Genomic DNA, 21,023 nt, shown 5'->3' with positions numbered 1-21,023 from the left:
GATCTACAGAGTGAGTTCCAGGACAGGCTCCAAAGCTACACAGAAAAACCCTGTCTCCAAAAACAAAAACAACAACAAAAAAGCCTAGTTTAAGGCTGGGCATGGTGGGCTCACTTTTAATCCCAGGACTTAGGTGACAGGGGCAAGCAGAAACTCTGTATTTCCAGACCAGCCCAGGCTACACAGTAAGACCCTGTCTCAAAAAGGAAAAAAAAAAAAAAAGTGGTGATGCCTTTAATTTTGAAACTCAGGAGGCAGAGGCAGAGGCAGGTAGATCTCTGGGAGTTCGAGGCCAGCCTGATCTACAGAACGAGTTCCAGGATAGCCAGGACTACACACAGAGAAACCCTATCTCGAAAAACCAAAAAGAAGAACTTAAAAAGAAAAGAAAAAGGAAGAAAGAAAGCCTAGTCTAGTTAGAAGAAAACAGTTCATGCCAGGCCTTGATCTGCTTAATTAAAAAAAAAAAAAAAAAAAAAGTGTGCACTTTATCCTGAAGGCCAAAGGATGAGTACTGAAAGTTTACAAGCAAGAGCTAAGACTAGCCACATGTGCCTATCATCCCAACACTTGGGAGGCTGAAGCAGAAGGGTGGTGAGCTGAGGTCTTCATAGGAAGACCCTGACTCAAATAACAAATGGAAGACTCTGAGCAGAAATGGGAACCAGGGAGGCTCCAGATGTGTCTGAAGTTCGACACACTATAAGTCTTGGTCTCTCATGCCGCTGACACCCATTAACCTACAGAAATTTAAAGGAGCTAGGACCACAGTTCAGAGACTAGGAAGTCCCAGCAGACCCATTCCAGCAAGGACTCAACCAACAGTCCCCTGAGCTAATGCCAGAAAGACTCTGTCTTGGTAAGCTGGGCTCTACCTCACAACTTCTAACCCTGAGATTTTCCTCCCAAGAGAGTGAATCTGCCCCACCTTGGAGATCCTGCAGGCCCTCATGCAGACTTCTGTCAACTTCCTCTCCTCCTCTCCAGACTGCAGGGACATGGCTGGAACCATCTTTACGGTCCACGAAGCCGGCCCTCCCACCCAACTCCTTCATTAACCACTGGGGAAGTAAAGGCCCGAAGAAAGAAAGTTGTCCAAGGTCACATCACTAGTTAGCGTCAGGCATCCCTCCCAGTCGGCACTCCTGAGCTGCCTGCCTCCTCCTACATGTCAGCGACATCCCGGTGGGTGGGTCGACAGCACCTTGCTGTCTGTCACTCCATCAATTCCCCCAGAAGCCTGCAAGGAGCCTGTAGAGTGAACCAGCGTGCTCTGAGGTCTCCGTTTAGTTTGAGTGGCAATGAGTTATAGGATGCAAATGCAGATATCTGGACCAAATGCTCTGGGAGGCCAAACGTGTTCATCTCAGGAGCCTGCAGAGTGACCTGCCGTGCTCTGAGGTCTCGGTTTAGTTTGAGTGGCAATGAGTTTGCAAGACACAAACGCATCTGGCAATGAGTTACAAGATGCAGATGCAGGCATCTGGACCAACTGCTCTGCTTGACCAGTTGAAGCCAAAGGCATTCATCTCAGGAGTCTGCAAGGAACCTGCAGATTGAACCGACATGCTCTGAGGTCTCCGTTTAGTTTGAGTGGCAATGAGTTACAAGATGCAAATGCAGATATCTGGACCAAACGCTCTGCTTGACCAACTGAGGCCAAACTCGTTCATCTCAGGAGCCTGCAGAGTGACCTGCCGTGCTCTGAGGTCTCGGTTTACTTTGAGTGGCAATGAGTTTGCAAGAGGCAAACGCATCTGGCAATGAGTTACAAGATGCAGATGCAGGCATCTGGACCAACTGCTCTGCGTGACCAGCTGAGGCCAAACTCGTTCATCTCAGGAGCCTGCAGAGTGACCTGCCGTGCTCTGAGGGCTCGGTTTAGTGTGAGTGGCAATGAGTTTGCAAGAGGCAAACGCATCTGGCAATGAGTTACAAGATGCAGATGCAGGCATCTGGACCAACTGCTCTGCTTGACCAGCTGAGGCCAAACGCGTTCATCTCAGGAGCCCGCAAGGAGCCTGCAGAGTGAACCGGCGTGCTCCGAGGTCTCGGTTCAGTTTGAGTGGCAATGAGTTACAGGACGCAGATGCAGGCATCTGGACCAAACGCTCCGCTTGACCAGCTGAGGCCAAACGCGTTCGTCTCCGGGCCGCTGCTTCCATGCGTGCAAAAGTCAACCCGGGTGACCTTCCTCTTGCTCCCGCCGTCCCCGGGATGCTCGTCTGTAAAATGGGTCTGCGGGCCTCCGCCGGCAGGACCGATTTCCATTTCCCCCCCCCGGAGCTAGCTTCACCCGCCCCCGCCCCGTGAGCATCTCAGGCGCTGCGAGCCGGGCGAGCCCGGGACGGCGGACCACTCACTCCGGCCACGGGGCCGCCGCCGCCGCCGCCGCCGCCGCCGAACCCTGGGGCCGGCCGGCTCCACACGTCCGCCCCGCTCTGTCCTCGGCTCGAGCCGGGAGCCTGCGGGACGCCCCGGCGCGAGCCTGCAGCCAGCCCGGCGCGCAGCGGAGCCCGGGTCCCGCCACCGGGCGGCCGAGCGCGGCCCGGGCCCAGTTCCCAAGGTCCCCGCGGGGCACGGAGCCCCCCGGTGCACCCGACTCCTCCCGGGGCGGGGCGGGGGGGGGGAACGACACGACGCCGGGGGACGGGACAGTCCCCGCGGGAGTGCCGTCCGCGGGGGGACGGGCCCCTCGGGCACCTCTCGGCCTCCGTACCTGACCAGAACTGCCTCCCCCGGCTGCCACCACGGCGCTGCCGGCCCCGTCCGCCTCCTGCGCCGCCGCCATCTTCCCGCTCCGGGTCCCCGCCCCCGCCTCCAGCCCCGCCCCGTCCCGACGGCGGCGGCGCGATCGCGCGAGACTTCGCGCTCCGCCCGCCCGCCCGCCGCCGCCAGCCTGCCACCGTATCGGAGCCCGGGCGCCCCCCAAGCCACGCCCCCCTCGGGCGGCGGCGACCCCTCTGGGCCACCGTACTCCGCTTCCGCCCTGACGTTTCGGCGCCGCCCCCCCCCGCCGCCGCCGCCGCCGCCCCCCGTTTGTGTTATTTGTGTTTGTTTTTTTTTTGTTTTAAATCTAGCGCTTCGGCCTTCTAGTCGTCTCTGCAACGTCTCTTCCCGTAGGTGCCGCTTGTTTTTAAGCCTGGGCCAAGTTGAGCGCAACCGGTTTGCTGCACTCGGGGCTCGCTGGGTCTTCGCGCGTTTTTAACAGCCGATGGCTCTTGGGCTGCTGCGGCCGCCGTAGGCGCTGAGAGCAGCCCGCTCGAGCCACGCCCCTCCTGGGCGGGGCCGAGCTCCCCGGTGGAGCTGCGGTTCGGGGACGCGCCCCGGTGGTCACCTCCGTGTGCCTGTCGCTCGTGATGCGGGGTGGCGGTGTCTCTGTGCATCGAGAAGCCGTTTGCAGGGCTCTTTAGAGCTTTAGTTTTGTTTATTATGTGGACACTGTTGTGCCTGCGTTGCAGATGGCTGCGAGCCACCATGTGGGTGCTGGGACTCGAACCCAGGACCTCCGGGAGAGCAGCCAGTGCTTTCTCCTTTTTTTTTTTTTGTTTCATTTAAAAAATTATGTATACAACATCTTGCTTCCATGTCTATCTGCACACCAGAAGAGGGCACCAGATGTCATAACAGATGGCTGTGAGCCACCATGTGGTTGCTGGGAATTGAACTCAGGACCTCTGGAAGAGCAGTCGGTGCTCTTAACCTCTGAGCCATCTCTCCAGCCCCTAAGGACTCTCCAGGGTCCTTAACCACACCACACCTGGCTAGAGGACCCTAACCACGTTGAGGCCCTTAATGCGCCCTCCAATAGGGTCTGTGCTTCTCAGCAACCAAGCCTTAAACACCGTCCCGTGGGCTCAAACCAATTAGTCTGTCTCTAGGTTGGTGGGTTGTTTTTGTGTTTTTCTCCCCAGAGAGACAGGATTGTTTTGTTTTGTTTTTCAAGGCAGGGTTTCTCTGTAGCTTTGGAGCCTGTCCTGGCACTCGCTCTGTAGACCAGGCTGGCCTCAAACTCACAGAGATCCGTCTCCCGAGTGCTGGGATTAAAGGCGTGTACCACTATTTTTTTTTTTTTCTTAAGACAGGATCACATACTGAAGCCCAGGCTAGCTTGGAATTCACTGTGGCCCAAGCTGGCCTCAACTCGTGGTCCTCCTGCCTCAGGCTCGGGAGTGATAGGGATAGGGACATGAACCATGAGCTTAATAACCCTCCCTATTTATGTTTGTTTGCTTTTTTTGTTTTTGTTTTGGGTTCTTCCGGACATAACTGTGGCTTTGGAGGCTGGTCTCGAACTCACAGAGATCCGCCTGCCTCTGCCTCCTGAGTGTGGGATTAAAAGCCTGCGCCACCAACGCCCGGCTTGTTTGTTTGTCTGTTTTGATGGGTTAGGGGAAATGAAACGGTCTTGAAATGAAGCCCTGGCTGTGGCAGGTATAGAACTTTGGGCATCTTCCAGTATCATCCTCCTGAGTGGTGGCTGGGATTACAGGTTTGTGTCCCAGGACACTAAACTAGAATGCCATGATTTTAATTAGGTACTAAATCTCTCAAGTTTATTAGCTACGAAGGTAGCAAATTATATTAGCAACCAAAATCTCTCAAATTTTAGATTAGCTACAATATCTCCCAAAGGACCGTCAGACCACAGTCAAGAATTGGGTGTGTTGGTGCACGACTTTAGTCCCAGCTCTTGGAAGGCAGAAGCAGGCAAATCTCTTGAGTTCAAGACCAGCCTGGGCTACATAGCTACAACTTATTACAAGCAATTGTGAACTGCCCAGCTGGAGGGCTGGGAACTGAACGCTGCTCAGACGGAAGCAAGCCCTCTTAATTTCTAAGATATCTCTCCAGCCACCACTAAAAAATTTTGAAGGATTCACATACGGTTGTAAACCATGTACGTACCTAGTGCCTTTGAAGGCCAGAAGAGGGCGCCAGGCCCCCTGGGACTGGAGTTAAGACTACTGTGAGTGGCCACATGGAAGCTCGGAATAGAATGCTGGCCAGTGCTCTGGAAGAATAGCTGAGCCATCTCTGCAGCCCCAACCAAAACATCTTTACCATAAGGGGCTGGAGAGGTGGCTCAGAGGTTAAAAGCACTGGCTGCCCTTCCAGGGGACCCAGGTTTGATTCCCAGCACCCACATGGCGGCTCACAACAGTCTGTAATTCCAGTTCCAGGGGATCTGACACCCTTACATACATGCAAGTGAAACGCCAATGTACATAAAGTAAAGATAAATTAGCCAGTGATTGGTGGTGCACGCCTTTAATCCCAGCACTCAGGAGTCAGATCTCTTGTGAGTTCAAGGCCAGCCTGGTCCACATAGTGACTTCCGAGACGTTACACAGAGAAAACGTGCCTTGAAAAAAAAGAAAATTAAGCATCTACCATTTTACTCTCTGCTTGCTCTCCTGTCCGTTAGATCCTAGCTCTGTGGTAGTAACTCTTCCTCCAGGAGGCCCTCCAGGCTCTCTAGTCTCCTCTGTTCCCCCATCTATGCCTCCTGAGCGTCAATACTCCCACTATTGAGTGTGTCTATCGGCATTGCACAGGCCAGACCCGGGATTACTGTAGTCACTGAGGTTGTCCCCAGCATTGACTTAGGGATCGTCAATGAATTTAAAAAACAAAACAAGCTCTCTGGGTGAAGAAGGTGACTTACCTAAGGGTCCACAATGCAAGAAGAAACCGTTAAAAGTGTACAGATGAAGGTGGGTGATGGTGGCAGTGTCACAAGCCTTTATAGTCCCAACACTCAGGAGGTAGCGGCAGGTGAATGAAGGGTGGAGTCTTGGTTGGCTCAGTAGTCAAGAGCATTGGATGCTCCTCTGCCAGAGAACCCACATGGCGGTTCACAAACATCTATAACGACAGTTCTAGAGGACCTGATGGTCTCATCTGACCTCCTTGAGTGCCAGGCATTCACACTCGTGCAGGCAAAACTCTCAAACACACAAAATGAACTTTAAAATTTTGTAATGTTCCAATGAGGACTAAGAGGTGTAGTTGGTAGACTAACACGCATGACACCCTGGCTTTCAATTCCAGCATCACATAAAACCAGGCTTTTTGAACACATTTAATCCCAGGCAGAGGCAAGTGGATGGAACTCTGTTGAGTTTGAAGCCAGTCCGGTCTACAGCGCAATTTCCATGACAAAAAGGAGTACACAGAGAAACCTTGCCTCAAGAAAACAAACAAATAAGCAACCAGGCTTTTGTTGTCCAGACAAGCTCTCGCTATGTTGTGGAGGCTGGCCAGGAATTGCCACAAACAGATTACAGGTCTCTCTGTACCTGTCCTCAGTGCCAATTCGATTCATAACATTTTAAGTGGATCACAGAACGACTCATTCTGTACACCATTAGGGGGCACCCAACTCCACCAGGAACTGTGTTTTTAGATTCTCAAGACGGGGAAACTGGCCCACCCCAGTCTTCAGGAGACAGGACTCAAGATCCAGAGTCCTACGTCTGAGAGAGGAGAAATCTAGGGTTCCGATCACTCAGTTCTTAGAGAGGTGGAATCTGGGAGCCTGGACAGTGGGGTCCTAAACGGAGGTGGTTGGGGATCTGAAAAAGAAAGGAATTTGGGGGCGGCACCGGGATTGGCTGAGAGCAGAACTGGCCTGGGCAGTGGTTCCCTTTGGCTTGAGTCTGTGAGAAACACTGGACAGAGCGGGAATTGTTCCCCCTGTGTCGTCTCCCCCTCCCAGGCACCCCCAGAGCTTGGCAGCCTCAGTTCTTCCCAGGCCCTGGGGACTTGGGAGCCTTCCACGGCCCCTCCTTCCAGTCTCTGTTTTCTACTGGACTCACAGCTGCCCAGCCTCAGGACCTGGGAAAATTGCCCCGGGAGAATTGAAAGACTGGCTGGGGGTTATTGCCGATCAGATTAAGAGAAATCCAGGCCATGGGTCCTCTATGGGACACCGGTGTGAGGAGCATAGACCTGTCCTCAAGTCCACACAGGAGGGTGGACCTTGGCTGCAAGCAAGACCCTAGCGTGGAGAAACAAAAGAAATACATGACAAAGTTATAACCATCAAAATAGTTCCAGCTATTGGCTTGTTTTGTTACGTTTTTCTTTTTCTTTTTCTTTCTTTCTTTTCTTTTTTCTTTCTTTTTTTTTTTTTTCCTTTTTGATGGCAAGAAATTTGTTATGTTTTTTAAGACAGGGTTTCTCTGTGTTAACAGCCCTGGCTGTCCTGGAACTCTCTTGGTAGACCAGGCAGTCGGGTTCACAGAGATGCCCCCTGTCTCTGCCCCCTGAGTGCTGGGATTACAGGTGTGCACCACCACCCCCTGGCTAGCTCTGAATTATTATTATTGTGTGTATACAATGGGGTGTGAGTGTGCGTGTGCCGCACCCGGCATACATGTGGAGGCAGGAAGACAACTCTGTGGAGTGGTTCTCCTCTCCCAACTGGATGTGGATTCTAGGAATGGACCCCCTGTACACTCTGAGCCACCCTGTTTTTGTTTGCCTATTTGGTTTTGTTTGGTTTTGAAATAGGGTCTCATGTACCCCAGGCAGGTTTGAAACTCACTGTATAGTGGAGAATAATCTTGAAGAACTGATTTCCCTGCCTCCACCTCAGGACTTCGGGAATATTGTAAATATAGGCTCCAACTGCTACATCTGGATTGCCGGAGCAGGCAGGGGAAGTTAAAGTTGTTTATTTGGGGTTTTTTGTTTGTTTTGTTGTTGTTGTTGTTTTGAGACAGGGTTTCTCTGTGGCTTTGGAGGCTATCCTGAAACTCACTCTGTAGACTGGGCTGGTCTCGAACTCACAGAGATCCACCTGCCTCTGCCTCCCTAGGGCTGGGATTCAAGGCGTGCACCACCACCACCCCGCCTTTAAAATTGTTTATTTGTTATTTTAAAATTTTTGTGTGTATATGTATGTGTATTGTGTATATGTGTGTATGTGTATTTTATGTGTGTATGTATGTATTGTGTATATGTGTGTAGGCGTGTGTATGTGTCTGTGTGTGTATGTTGTTTGTATGTTTGTTTTGAGACAGAGAGATCTTACACTGCCACCTAAGCTGGCCTCAGAAGTCCTGCTGCGTATTAAAGAGGAAAAAGCAGCGTGTGGTGGCTCATGCTGCCGGTCCTAGCACTTGTTCCGCAGAGGCAGGAGGATCTCTGTGAGTTTAAGGCCAGCCTGGTCTACAGAGTGAGTTCTGGGACAGCCAGAGCTATGTAGAGAGACCCTGTCTAAAAAACTAAATAAATAAATGTAATTTAAAAAGTGAACTAAAATTCACTATGTAGCCCAGGACTTAGAGTTGCTACGATCCTCCTGCCTCAGGTCTCAAGTGCTAGGAAAGCAGGTTCAAACCCAGATGTCTGACTAGTATTCCAATGGACCAGGTTTGGAGTTAAAGCCCCAGACATGCAGGTGCTCACCAAATGGTCAGAAGGCAGGATGCTAACCATAAAACCACACTCACCAAATATTGTCTAGATTCCAAAGGCTCAGGAGCCTCAGGAAAAAAAAAAAAAAAAAAAAAAAAAAGCCACACCAAAGTCAATGAACTGGGATTGATTTATTCTTTCACTGAAAGAGTTCCATCTAGAGTTGGGAGAGGGTAGGACCATCCTGGTCAGGTGATGAGAAGAAAGAAGTCGAGGGCCCAGTTCTCCTGTCCCCTAACTTGGGGTTTGCACGGCATTACTCGCCCTTTAGCAGAGTAAAAAGCTGGTCGGTGAAAATGCCCGCATAAGTGCTCATGGCCGCCGAGCTTTTACTGTACATATCCCTGGAGAGAAAGCACAAAGGGATTGGAGGAAGGGCCTGGAAAGTGGAGCCCTGAGGCTGAGGGATGGGACAGAACCTTTGGTGTGAGCCACGAGGGCTGGGCATGGTCCTGAGTCTATGGCTGAGTTCTTTCCTTCAGGGACTCAGGAAAGAGAGTTAAGGCCTGACCCTGTAGGCCAGACAGAGCAAGGTTTAGGCCGGGACCCGTGCATCTGAGGGAGGAGGCTGGTGCCTGGGTTCCTAGGACTGGGGAGAAACAGCAGAGCTTGGACTTTTGGTGCCTACGGCAGAGGGATCAGGCCTAGACCCTGTGTCTGAGGGAGTAAGGTGGGGCCTGTCTTCTCTGGGCAGTACCCACCTGAGCTTCTCATCCACACTGGTCAGGTACGTTTTCTGGTACAGCTCTTGGGCAGCTGCCTTAGCCGTGTCCCAGTAACTGGAAATGGACTCCTGCACCTTGCCAAACAGAGCCGGGCTGCCTGGATCATCCTGCTGGAGCCCCTGGGCCCCTTGGACCTCTGTTGGGAAACACGAGGTGATGGTTAGATTGAAGGCACTGAGGGAAGCTTTGGGTAATGAGAAAGAAGAGCAGTGCCAAAGCAAGGTGGGAAGACGCTTGAAGGTGACCTCACCCGTTCCTCACCCACCCCTCACCGCCGCCTTACAGCCCCACTCACCATAGCCCAACACCAGCAGGACAAGGAAGAGAGCCAGGAGGAACCGGGAGCTCATGCTGTCTGCGACCTGGAGCGCTGAGGACAGTGTCCTGTTAGACAGGAGAGCCAGTGGGCAGTGTGTTACTAGGCCCTGTTCTCTGGGGGTGGGCAGGGACCCTGCTCTGTCCCCATTCCTGCCCAACAAGGATTTTAAGATTTATTTATTGGGCTGGAGAGATGGCTCAGAGGTTAAGAACACTGACTGCTCTTCCAGAGGTCCTGAGTTCTGAGTTCAATTCCCGGCAACCACATGGTGGCTCACAACCATCCGTTATGAGATCTGGTGCCCTCTGCTAGTGTGCAGACAGAAGACTGTATACATAATAAACAAAATCTTTTAAAAAATATTTACTTATTTATTATACAGTATTCTGCATGCATGTGTCCCTGCAGGCCAGAAGACGGCCCCAGATCTCATTATAGAAGAGTATGAGCCACAATGTGGTTTCTGGGAATTGAACTCAGGACCTCTGGAAGAACAGTCAGTGCTCTTAACCTCTGAGCCATCTCTCCAGCCCCCAACAAGGACTTTAAACCTGTTGATAATTCAGATGAGGTATCTACTGGAATTCTACTGTAGAAGTTTTTTGAGGGCAGGAGATACAAGCTCTCACTATGTAGCCTTGGTTGGCCTGGTGCTCACTATGTAGAACAGGCCGGCCTTGAACTCAGATAGCCACCTGCCTTGGCCTCTCAAGTGCTGGGGGTTGAGTGTGTGTGCCACCAGGCCTGTTTTTTTTTTGTGTGTGTGTGTGTGTGTGTGTGTGTGTGTATGAAGCCAGGCATGGTGGCATATGACTTTAATCCCAACACTTGGGGGCCAGAGGCAGGTGGATCTCTATGAGTTCAAGGCCATCCTATTCTACATAGTGAGTTCCAGGACAGCCAAAGCTTTATAGAATGAGGCCCTATCTGGGGAAAAACATAATAATAATAATAATAATGATAATAATAATAACCGGGTGTTGGTGGCGCACACCTTTAATCCCAGCACTTGGGAGGCAGAGGCAGGAGGATCTATCTCTGTGAGTTCGAGACCAGCCTGGTCTACAAGAGCTAGTTCCAGGACAGCCTCCAAAGCCACAGAGAAACCCTGTCTCAAAAAAACAATAATAATAATAATAATAAAAATAATAAAATAATTGTATATGAGTGTTTTGCCTGCATATATATAATTGCATGCAGTACGGAGTACATGAACAGGGCCTGCAGAGGCCAGAAAATGAATTGGACCCCCCTGAAACTGTAGCTAGAGAGTTTTCTGAACCATCATGTGGGTACCATGAACCCAACCCGAGTCTTCCGCAAGAGCAACAAGTGCTCCTAACCAGTGAGCCGTCTCTCCATCCCACCCTCATTTCTTTTTAACACAAAGTCTCATATGGCCCAGGCTGGCCTCAAATTGACTAAGTACCCTAGGATGACCTTGAACACTAGGGTGACCCTCCTGCCTCAGCTGGTAAAGTGCTGGGATCCCAGGTGTGTGCAACCACACCCAGTTTCCTGAGTTACTGGGAACTGAACCTCGGACCCTGAGCATATCAGGCAAGCACTCTATCCACTGAGCTACAACTCCAGTTCTGCACTCTTTCTTCCTTTTCTTACAAGAAAACAAAAATAAAGCCCGGCAGCGGTGGCCCATGCCTTTAACCCCAGCACTCGGGAGGCAGAGACACAGAAAGCTCTGTGAGTTCAAGGCCAGTCTGTTCTACAGAGCGAGTTCCAGGACAGCCTCCAAAGCTACACAGAGAAACTTGCCTTGAAAAAGAACAAAAAGAAAAGAAGGAGTGAAAATGAAACAAAAATAAAAAACCAGAATATTTCTAAGTAGATCATGCTGGCATTGAACTCACAGGAATCCCCTGCCTCTGGAGTGCTGAGATACTGTCATCTGCCACAGTGTCAGGGGACATTTTATTTTTCAAATAGTAGAGATGCCACTCAGAGCCTTCCACAGGCTGGTGAAGCCCAAACAAGGAACCTGAGAAACATCTCTCCCTCCATTCACACTCTCAGGAAAGCTGTTGTGAGGCCTAAACAGCCCTGGATTAGTAGGAAATATAAGCAAACCCTTTTAAAACAAACAAATTCTCCATAAAACCTTGAGAACGGAACTGGGGATTCTGTGCGATGGTTGGGGGGGGGGGGGGACGGGACACGTCTGCCGCTGAGCCTGAGGATCTGAGTTCAATCCCTGAAACTCACATGGTGGAGAGAGAGAACCAACCCCTGCCCGTTGTTCTCTGACCTCTACATGTGCGCGCACGCACGCACTCGAGCACGCGCGCGTGCGCGTGCACACACACACACACACACACACACACACACACACACACACACACACCAATGAAATATAAGGAAATTAGTCGGTGGTAGAGGCAGGGGATCTGTTAGTTCGAGACCAGCCTGGTCTACACAGAAAGTTCCAGGACAGCCACAGCAGTTACACAGAGAAACCCTGTCTCGAAAAATAAAAAAAAAAGGAAAGAAAGGAGAGAGAGACAGAGAGGAGAGGGGACATACCCTGAGAGCCAGGCATTGGTGGCGCACGCCTTTAATCCCAGCACTCGGGAGGCAGAACTCTGTGAGTTCGAGGCCAGCCTGGTCTACAAGAGCGAGTTCCAGGATAGGCTCCAAAGCTACACAGAGAAGCCCTGTCTCGAAAAACCAAAAACAAAAAAAAAAAAAGAAAAGAAAAAGAAGAAGAAGGAAAAGGAAAAGGAAAAGAAAAGAAAGAAAGAAAGAAAGAGAAAGAAAGATACCCTGGGACTGATAGAGTTCACACCAACACCTGTGACTCTCATGTCCTTAGTTCCTTGTGCTTCCCTGCGGGTGTTCTTACCTGTCCTCTCCCATTTCCTAAGGTTTGTATGTAACCAGGGCACAAAGCCATCACCCACACTTTGGGAATGGAAAACAGAGACAGCAAGAGCCTGAAGTCAGGACCTGGAGAGATGGCTCAGTGGTTAAGAGCATTGGCTGTTCTTCCAGAAGACCTGGGTTCAATTCCCAGCACCCACGAGGTGGCTCACAAGTATCTATAAATCCAGCCCCAGGGGATTCAATGTTCTTTTCTGCGGGGAGCCAAGCCTACACGAGTGTGGTGCACAGACATACATGTAGGCCAAACATCCATACACATAAATAAGAAGGTAGAGGTAGAGATGAAACCCGGGAGAAGAGCCAAGCTAAACAAATAGACTTCAAATCTAAACCCCATGGATTTAGTCAGGCACACCGGAACATGCCGGACCAGGCTGAGTCAGGAGGATCAAAAGTTCAAGGCTAGCCTGGGCTACATAGTGAGACCTTGTTTCAAATAAAATAAAAATCCTTTCGTTCCCTGATTTCAAGACAGACCTCTAGCAAGGTGATGCCTGTAATTGAAATTTGTGATTTAGGAGTCTTTGACCCTCCCTGATGTTTCTGCCTCCCTACCCTATCCCTCTCTTACCTGAAAGTAACGGGCAGGTTGGGACTCTCCTCACTAACGCCAGTGGGCTGGCAGGTTTTATATGGAGGCCCCCTCCCTCCATATCAGTTAGCTCCTCTGTCCTAGGCCAAAGTCCTGGCCAACAGAGCCGCTGAGGGGGTGGGGTGGCAGGGCTGGAAGGGCAGTGGCCAGTGACGTTCCCTGTCAGGTCAAACCACAGGGAAGCCCCGTTTTGAAAAAGCTACCCATAAACTGGGCAGAGCTGTGACCCCAAGCGCCCTCAGAAGCCTGAGGCAGGAGGATCATGAATTCAGAGTGAGTGCAAGAACCACGGGGCAAGCTGGGGGGTGGTGGCACACGCCTTTAATCCCAGCACTCAGAGGCAGAGGCAGGCGAATCTCTGTGAGCTAGAGACCAGCCTGGTCTATAGAGCGAGTGCCAGGATAGGCTCCAAAGCTACACAGAGAAACCCTGTCTCGAAAAACAAAACAAAAGAAAAACAAAAACAAAAAAAGAACCACTGGACAAGGTAACAAGATTTTATCTGCAAACAAAGGGGCTCTGTTTGGGTTTTATTCACAGAGGGTCTCATAGAGCCCAGGCTACCCTGGAACTCTCCGTGTAGCTGAGGCTGTTCTTGAGCTTCTGGTCTTACAGGTGCAAGGATTACAGGCTTGTAGCACCATGCCCAGCTAGAAATGAAAAATAAAGCCAGTCAGGGCAACATGATAAGTTCCAGGGCAGCCAGGGATACATAGTGAGAATATATATATATCAAAGTAAAAGAATTCTGAGAGGTTGCTACCAAGACCAACGACCTGAGTTCAGTTCCCCAAGAGAAGGAAGAGAACAATTCCTGAAAGTTGTCTTCTGACTTCTACATGTACAAATGTCGTGCGCGCACGCACACACAAACACACATGTGTGCAGTAATTTTTAGCAGACCATCCCCTCACTTAGCTACCTTGACATCTCCTAAATAAATGTAACTTTGTTTTGTTTTTTGAGACGGGGTTTTTTTTTTTTTTTTTTTTTTTTTAGTAGTCCTGGCTGTCCTGGAACTCGCTCTGTAAATCAGGCTGGCCTCGAACTCACAGAGATCCGCCTGTCTCTGCCTCTGGAGTGCTAGGATTAAAGGCGTGGGGCACCACCACCAGGCATAAACGTAATTTTTAAAAGTGGGCTGGGGATGTGGCTCAGTGATAGGGCACTTACCTGGCACATTTGAGGCCCTTGGTTCAATTCCTGGAACCCCCCCCACTGCCTCCTCCCCCCCAAAAGAGAGACAGCCCCCTGATTCCTGAGAGATAGTTGGGCATTGTAGAGGGGGTTTTGGGTTTGGGGAACCCACTCTGGTTTAAGATCTGCATGGCCCAGGAAGTGAGTGAAAGTTTCCTCTGACCCATGTCGACCTTCAAGACTTCCCCTCCTGGATCTGAGCAGGCACCTGGAAGTCTCTTGTTGACTTCAAGCCGGAACCGTTTCAGGAGGGGGCTTTGTCACCTTGTACCCTTCCCCTAATGCTTTCCTAGTGTCCTCCCCTGTCAGGTGACAGGTGATGGCTTTTCCACTTATTAACTCCCAGATATGACGAGGACTGACCTCTGGCCTCAACGGGAGCTACTCAGCCAGTGACACAGATTAAGAACAAACAGCTTTATTGCAGGTGCCCAGGGGAGGTGTGTGGCACTTTAACCCTGAGTCCGGTCCCTGCAGAGCAGCCTGGGACATAGGCTGTGTGTCTTGTTCAGGAGCTGGTCTCTGGAGCTTTGCAGCCAGGCCTGAGTGCGGGAGCCCAGGTCTTTCAAATGGTCTTCGTAGTAGGTCTGCACAAAGCCCTGGACAGCCTCTGGGCCCCTGTGTAAAGGGGACATCTTAGTTGACACCCTAGAGGCCACAGGGGTATGGCCCATTTACTTCTGATCTTCAGACTCAAGACTCCAGACTCTTAACCCTCCTCCCTCAGGCCCAGGGGTCCAGGCCCAGCCCTCCTCCCTCAGACCCAGGGGTCCAGACCCCAGCCCTCCTCCCTCAGACCCAGGGGTCCAGCCCAGCCCTCCTCCCTCAGCCCCAGGGGTCCAGCCCAGTCCTCCTCCCTCAGACCCAGGGGTCCAGCCCAGCCCTCCTCCCTCAGACCCAGGGGTCCAGCCCCAGCCCTCCTCCTCAGACCCAGAAGTCCAGGCCCAGGTCTTCTCCCTCAGACACAGGGGTCCAGACCCAGCCCTCCTCCCTCAGACCTAGGGTCTAGCCACTGGCTCTCTTTCCTCTAACTCTGGTGTCCCCTCCCAGCTGAGTACCAGAACTCTCACCAGAACCACTGCCATCTGTCTTTGGTCCTGGTCACCAGTGGCTTCACCATCTCCATCACCCTGGTCCTTACCAGGCTCCAGCGGCTGTTCTCAGGGCTAGGCGTGGGGATCAGGCTTTCTGTAGTCATGGATGCTGGGGGAAGTCACAGACAAGCTTGAGTGGGCCAGGATCCCGGAACCCCATTCCTCTCTCCCTGCGTGTTACTCCTGGTGTAATTCACTTTTGTACCCAGACACCCACTGTCATAGGCCACACCTGACTTCCCCTGCCTTAGACTCAGTTTCCCATCCTGTAGAAAGGGACACAATGACTTCCTATTTGAGGGCTACCTGGCCACCTACACGCAAGGGAACAGGAAACTGCCTTGTGTCTCTTGTACACCCTTGTCCATCGCTGGCCACCAGCTTGGTTTACTTTTTATTTTATTTTATTTTTTTAAGATTTTATTTATTATGTATACAACATTCTGCTTCCATGTCTATCTGCACACCAGAAGAGGGCGCCAGATCTCATAACGGATGGTTGTGAGCCACCGTGTGGTTGCTGGGAATTGAACTCAGGACCTCTGGAAGAGCAGCCAGTGCTCTTAACCTCTGAGCCATCTCTCCAGCCCCCCCCCCTTTTTTTTTGGTGTTTCGAGACAGGGTTTCTCTGTGGTTTTGGAGACTATCCTGGAACTCTCTTTGAAGACCAGGCTGGCCTCGAACTCACAGAGATCTGCCTGCCTCTGCCTCCCCAGTGCTGGGATTAAAGGCGTGCGCCACCACCTCCCGGCTCACCAGCTTGGCTTATTGCCCCCTGACACCGTTGCCCACCATTTGGCCAGCTCCACTTTCCCAACACTGGTCCCTCCCTTGGCTCTCTGTCTCCCAAGCTTCTCTTGCTCAGTCTGTACCTTCCCACATGGTACCTCTCTCCTCTAACGGCCTAACCCTATCGCCCAAGGCAGTAGGCCCCTGACCCGGAACAGCCCCTGCCTCCCAGTTCTTCCCTGAAAGCCTCCATGCACCTGGAAGGAAAAGCCCACTTTAATTCATCATTGTCCCCCAGCTACTCCCCAGCTTTGCTTTCCGTCCCTCTGGGTCACAGTTCTCTTCCTTACACACACACACACACACACACACACACACACACACACACACTTCTTGCTCTAGCACCCACACACCCAGACTCACACAAGTATAGGTGCACATGCTTGAGGTTTTTTGATTTTAACTTTTTTGTCTTGTTTTGCGTTTTTGAGAAAGGGTTTCTCTGTGTAGCCCCAGCTGTCCTGGAACTCTCTCTGGAGACCAGGCTGGCCTCAAAGTCACACAGATCCGCCTGTTCTGCCTCCCGAGTGCTGGGATTAAAGGCGTGCGCCACTGTGCCTGACCTGTTTTAACATTTTTTGAAGACTTATTTTTGTTAATGTGTTTATGTTCCTGTCTGTATGAGTTTGTAAGAGAGTGTGCTGCCTATGGAGGACAAAGGCATCGGATCCCCTGGAGCTGGGAGCCTGGGAACCGAACTCCAGTCCTCTGCAAGAGCAGTACAATGTGTCTTTAACCACCAAGTCATCCCTCAAGCCTCTAATGTATTTGTTTGCTTGTTTGTTTGTTTTTCAGACAGGTCTCTTGTAGTTCTGGCTGGCCTCCTGGAGCTGAGGATAACTTCTGATCTGCTGATCAGAATTCCAAAACCTGCTGAGTCTCTTGACCCCGTCTCCAAAGCAGTGGGTTGATAGGTGTGTGTTCCCATCCTGGCTCAGGCAGGGCTTCCTGTGTGCTAGCTAAGCATTCTACCAACTAAACCATATCCTCACCTTGCCCTGCAAGGCTAGCCTTGAACTCCTGATCCTCCTGCCTCCACCTCCCAAGTGCTGGGGTTCCAGACACTGTACCACCATACCCAGACCACCCATGCAATCTTGTACCAAGACACTTTTCTGTCACCTGCTGTCATGAGCCTCACCTATGACTTCACCACTCCAAGACACAGTCTTCCCAGTCTGTGAAAGGGACACTGAGCTAAGCACATGAGAGCGCACGAAAAGGAACCTGACATGCCATCAGCACTGTCTGTGGGAGAAGCATGTGTATTTATTTTTATTTTATGTGCATTGGTGCTTTGCCTGCATGTAGGTTTGCGTGAGGGTGTCAAATCTTGGAGTTACAGACAGTTGTGAGCTGCCATGTGGGTGCTGGAAATTGAACCCAGGACCTCTAGAAGAGCAGTCAGTGCTCTTAAAGGCTGAACCATCTCTCCATCCCTGAAGCATGAATATTTTAAGACAGGATCTCCCTGTATAGCCCTGACTCTTCTGGAACTCACTGTGTACACCAGACTGGTCTCAAATTCACAGAGACCTGCCTGCCTCTGTCTCCCGAATGTTGGGATTAAGGAGTTGTGCCATCGCTGCCTGGAAGTCCCCATTTTCTGTATTTTTTTTTTAAGGCTGAGTATCGATAATCTGTCAGGAGGACCCCCAACCTTCAATCCCCCTGCCTCAGCCTTTGAGTAATTGAGATTACAGACCTACACCAACACACTCTGCTCATGAGATACAATTTTGAATGAACACACAAAATAAAAAGCTATGTGTGAGCACACACAGAGAAACAGCCTCTGTTGTAGCCACACACTTAGAACTTTTCATACATGTACCCTGTAGGGAGCCACAAACACACACATGCCCACCCAGAGAGCATGGCACACCTGTGATTCTAGTGTTTAGGAGGTAGAATCAAGAGGATCAGGAGTTCAAGGCCAGCTCGGGCTACCTGAGACCCTGTCTCAAAACAAAACAAAACAAAAAACTTGACAACAACAACAAAAAACACAAGCCAGGTTGTGATGGCTCATGCCTTTAATCCCAACACTTGGGAGGCAGAGGCAGAGGATCTCTGAGTTTGAGACCAGCCTGGTCTACAAGAACTAGTTTCAGGACAGCCTCCAAAGCCACAGAGAAACCCTGTCTCCAAAAACCAAATAAATAAATAAATAAATAAATAAATAAATAAATAAATAAATGAGAGAGAGAGAGAGAGAGAGAGAGAGAGAGAGAGAATTAGGAATTCAATATCATCCTTAGCTATAGCTGGAGTTCAAAGCCAGCCCTACATGAGACCATGTCTCCAAAGAACAAAACATAACAGCCTGTGGTAGAATGTTTGCCTGGCATCTGAAGGCCCTGTGTTCCATCCCCGTGCGCCTCTCTCTCTCTCTCTCTCTCTCTCTCTCTGTGTGTGTGTGTGTGTGTTACACTCGTCTTACATGGCTACTGACCTACTTGAAGCCACAGTCACACCCCACGCAGAGAACCCCACCTCCAGCAAGCCCCCGACTCCTCACCTGCAACGCAGCCCAGGAGCAGCAGGGAGAGGCAGAGTGAGGGCAGGGCCTGCGGCCTGAAGCCCAGGAGGGACATTTCTGGGGACTTGTTCCCTCTGTCCCTGTCCTCCACTGTACACTAGGAAGAGACCTCCCTCTGTCACCTCTCCACTCCTCTTGGCAGAACTTCAAAGAGATGTCCTGGTGACACTGACAGTCAAAGGCCATGTCCACCCTTGCCTGCCTCCTCTTTCCTGCCCTCCCAGGGTGCTGCCCCGACTGGATTAAAAATCCTGTTTCTCCCTTTGGGAACTGAGACCACGATCTTAATTGGTGTGTGTGTGTGTGTGTTTGTGTGTGTGTTGGGGTTCATTTTATTTTGAGACAGGGTCTCACATAGCCCAGGCTAGCCTGGAACTCAATGTATCACCAAGAATGATGTAGAATTCTTACCCTTTTGCCTCCAATTCCCAGATGCTGGGGTTTCAGGTGTGTGCCACCATGGCTTTCCTTTGTACTTTTGTTTTGTTTTTCGAGACAGGGTTTCTCTGTATTGCTTTGGAGGCTATCCTGGAACTCTGGAGATCAGAGTGGCCTCGAACTCACAGAGATCCGCCTGCCTCTGCCTCCCAAGTGCTGGGATTAAAGGCGTGCGCCACCAACACCGGCCCTTTGTACTTTAGAAAAAAAAAATAATTTAACTTTATTTTATGTGCATTGGTGTGAGGGTGCCAGATTCCTTAGAAGTAGAGTGACAGACAGCTGTGAGCTGCCATGCAGGTGCTCGGAATAGAACCCAGGTCCTCTGGAAGAACAGCCAGTGCTTTTAAGCCATTCCTCCGGGCCCCCTCCTTTGTACTTTTTATTTTGTAACAAGGTCTAACTAAGCAACCCAAGCAGACCTTGAAATAGTGTTTCTTCTACCTAAGTGTCTGGAATAGCTGTCATTAAAGGCCTCCATACCTTGGGTTTTGAGTTCTTTTAGGTAACTCTGTGTGTGTGTGTGTGTGTGTGTTGTGTGTGTGTGTGTGTGTGTGTGTATTTGGTTTTTATAGACAGGGTTTCTCTGTGTAGCGCTGGATGTTCTGGAAATCACTCTGCAGACCAAGCTGGCCTGGAACTCAGAGATCTGCCTGTCTCTGCTTCCTGAGTGCTGGGATGAAAGGCGTGTGTCACCACCTCGTGGCAATGTTTTTTAAAAAAAAGTGTATTTTTACTTATGTGTATGTGTGTCTGTCTGTGTCCTGTGTGCATGTGAGTGCCCCCAGAGGTGCCAGACTCCCCTGGAACTGGATGGGAGCCGCAAGATGTGGGTGTGCCAATCGAATTCAGATGCTCTGGAGGCTACTTTTAACCACTAAGCCAATCCAGTAACCCTTAATTCTTTTTAGTTATATTTATTCTTTTGTGTGTGTGTACATGCCTGGTGTGTGTGTATATGCCTGGTGTGTGTGTCTGCGAGTGTGTATGTATGTGGTGTGTGTGTCTGTGAATGCGTATGTCTGTAGATGTGTATATGTGTGGTGTGTATGTGGTGTGTGTGTGTGTGGGGGGGTGTGTATGTCTGTGGATGTATGCAGTGTGTGTGTGTCTGTGTGTGTGTCCATGCCACCGAACACACTGGAGATCACAGGACAACCTCAGCTTTAATGAATGAGTTTTCTCCACCCACCCTGTGGATCCCGGGGGTCAAACTTGAGTAGTTAGGCGTGACCTCAGATACCTTGACCTTCGGAGCCATCTTTCATCCTCTTCTTCCTCCTCCTGCCTCTCCCTCCCTCCCTCTCTCCAAATAAGACAAGGTCTTGTTATGACTTTTTGCCTCAGCCTCTTGAGTTCTATGGTTTCAAGAGTAAACCACACCAAAGGAAAAAAAATTAAATGTGCTTCATGCCAGATTTGGGAATTTCACCAAATATATATTTAAACATTACCTATTCATCTCAAGTGGGAATGTAACTGTGAACACCGTGGCTTCCTGTTCATTTATTTGTTTGTTGTTTGCTGAGACAGGTTCTTGGGGGCAACCTGGACTGGCCTTGCAGTTCTGATCCTCCTGCCTCTCCCTTCGCAGTGCTGGGATGACATTCAATAACATGCCCAGCACACTTTGTTTCCAGGGAGCAAATCTCCAGAGGGAATCCCTGCTGTAGGCTGAGTGACCATATAACCCGGACCCAGACGCCTGCAGAGGGCTGACCTGTCACATGTCAGTTTCTCTCAGACAGTTAAAAAAAAAAAAATCACGCAGAACTGCTGTTTGCCATGATGCAAACATTTTAGGAATAGACTTTGGGGTTGGTTGCACAACAGTGTAAATGTACTCAACACTGCTGACCTAAACAACCGAAAGTGGCTGAAATGGTAACTTGTATGTTCTGTGGTTTTGTTTTATTTTTTTCCACAACAGAAAAAAGAAAACTGAAGCACAAACTAACCCACCACAGATTCCCTATTTTTTGTTATGAAAAAGGACCTCTTG

General features: G+C 50.5%; 3 protein-coding genes across 4 annotated transcripts in view; all 3 read right to left on the bottom strand.

The window, feature by feature from the left end:
• Clptm1 (CLPTM1 regulator of GABA type A receptor forward trafficking) overlaps nt 1–2,813 on the bottom strand; it is a 30,588-nt gene extending 27,775 nt beyond the window's left edge. Inside the window, exon 1 of the mRNA XM_027430878.2 lies at nt 2,720–2,813. Within this exon, the coding sequence (XP_027286679.1) occupies nt 2,720–2,791 (72 nt within the window). The 5' untranslated portion in view covers nt 2,792–2,813. The remainder of the gene's footprint in view (nt 1–2,719) is intronic.
• Nucleotides 2,814–8,683: 5,870 nt separating this feature from the next.
• On the bottom strand, nt 8,684–9,502 carry Apoc2 (apolipoprotein C2). Of its 2 annotated transcripts, none has more exons than XM_035449213.1 (3): nt 9,448–9,502; nt 9,129–9,288; nt 8,684–8,771 (listed from the first exon to the last, which is right to left on the bottom strand). In XM_035449213.1, exons 1-3 carry the CDS (start codon nt 9,500–9,502, stop codon nt 8,684–8,686), a joined length of 303 nt encoding a protein of 100 aa, XP_035305104.1. The 2 variants fall into 2 exon arrangements, with proteins under 2 accessions (XP_035305104.1, XP_035305105.1); XM_035449214.1 differs by having other exon boundaries at nt 9,129–9,279.
• Nucleotides 9,503–14,610: 5,108 nt separating this feature from the next.
• Apoc4 (apolipoprotein C4) lies at nt 14,611–18,638 on the bottom strand. The gene is made up of 3 exons (XM_027430980.2): nt 18,563–18,638; nt 15,229–15,361; nt 14,611–14,776 (listed from the first exon to the last, which is right to left on the bottom strand). Exons 1-3 carry the CDS (start codon nt 18,636–18,638, stop codon nt 14,611–14,613), a joined length of 375 nt encoding a protein of 124 aa, XP_027286781.1.
• Nucleotides 18,639–21,023: the final 2,385 nt, after the last annotated feature.

Source organism: Cricetulus griseus, chromosome 9 (assembly GCF_003668045.3).
Source record: "Cricetulus griseus strain 17A/GY chromosome 9, alternate assembly CriGri-PICRH-1.0, whole genome shotgun sequence".
In the NCBI taxonomy this organism is placed as follows: Eukaryota; Metazoa; Chordata; class Mammalia; order Rodentia; family Cricetidae; genus Cricetulus; species Cricetulus griseus.
This window is presented reverse-complemented; position numbering and strand designations above follow the sequence as displayed.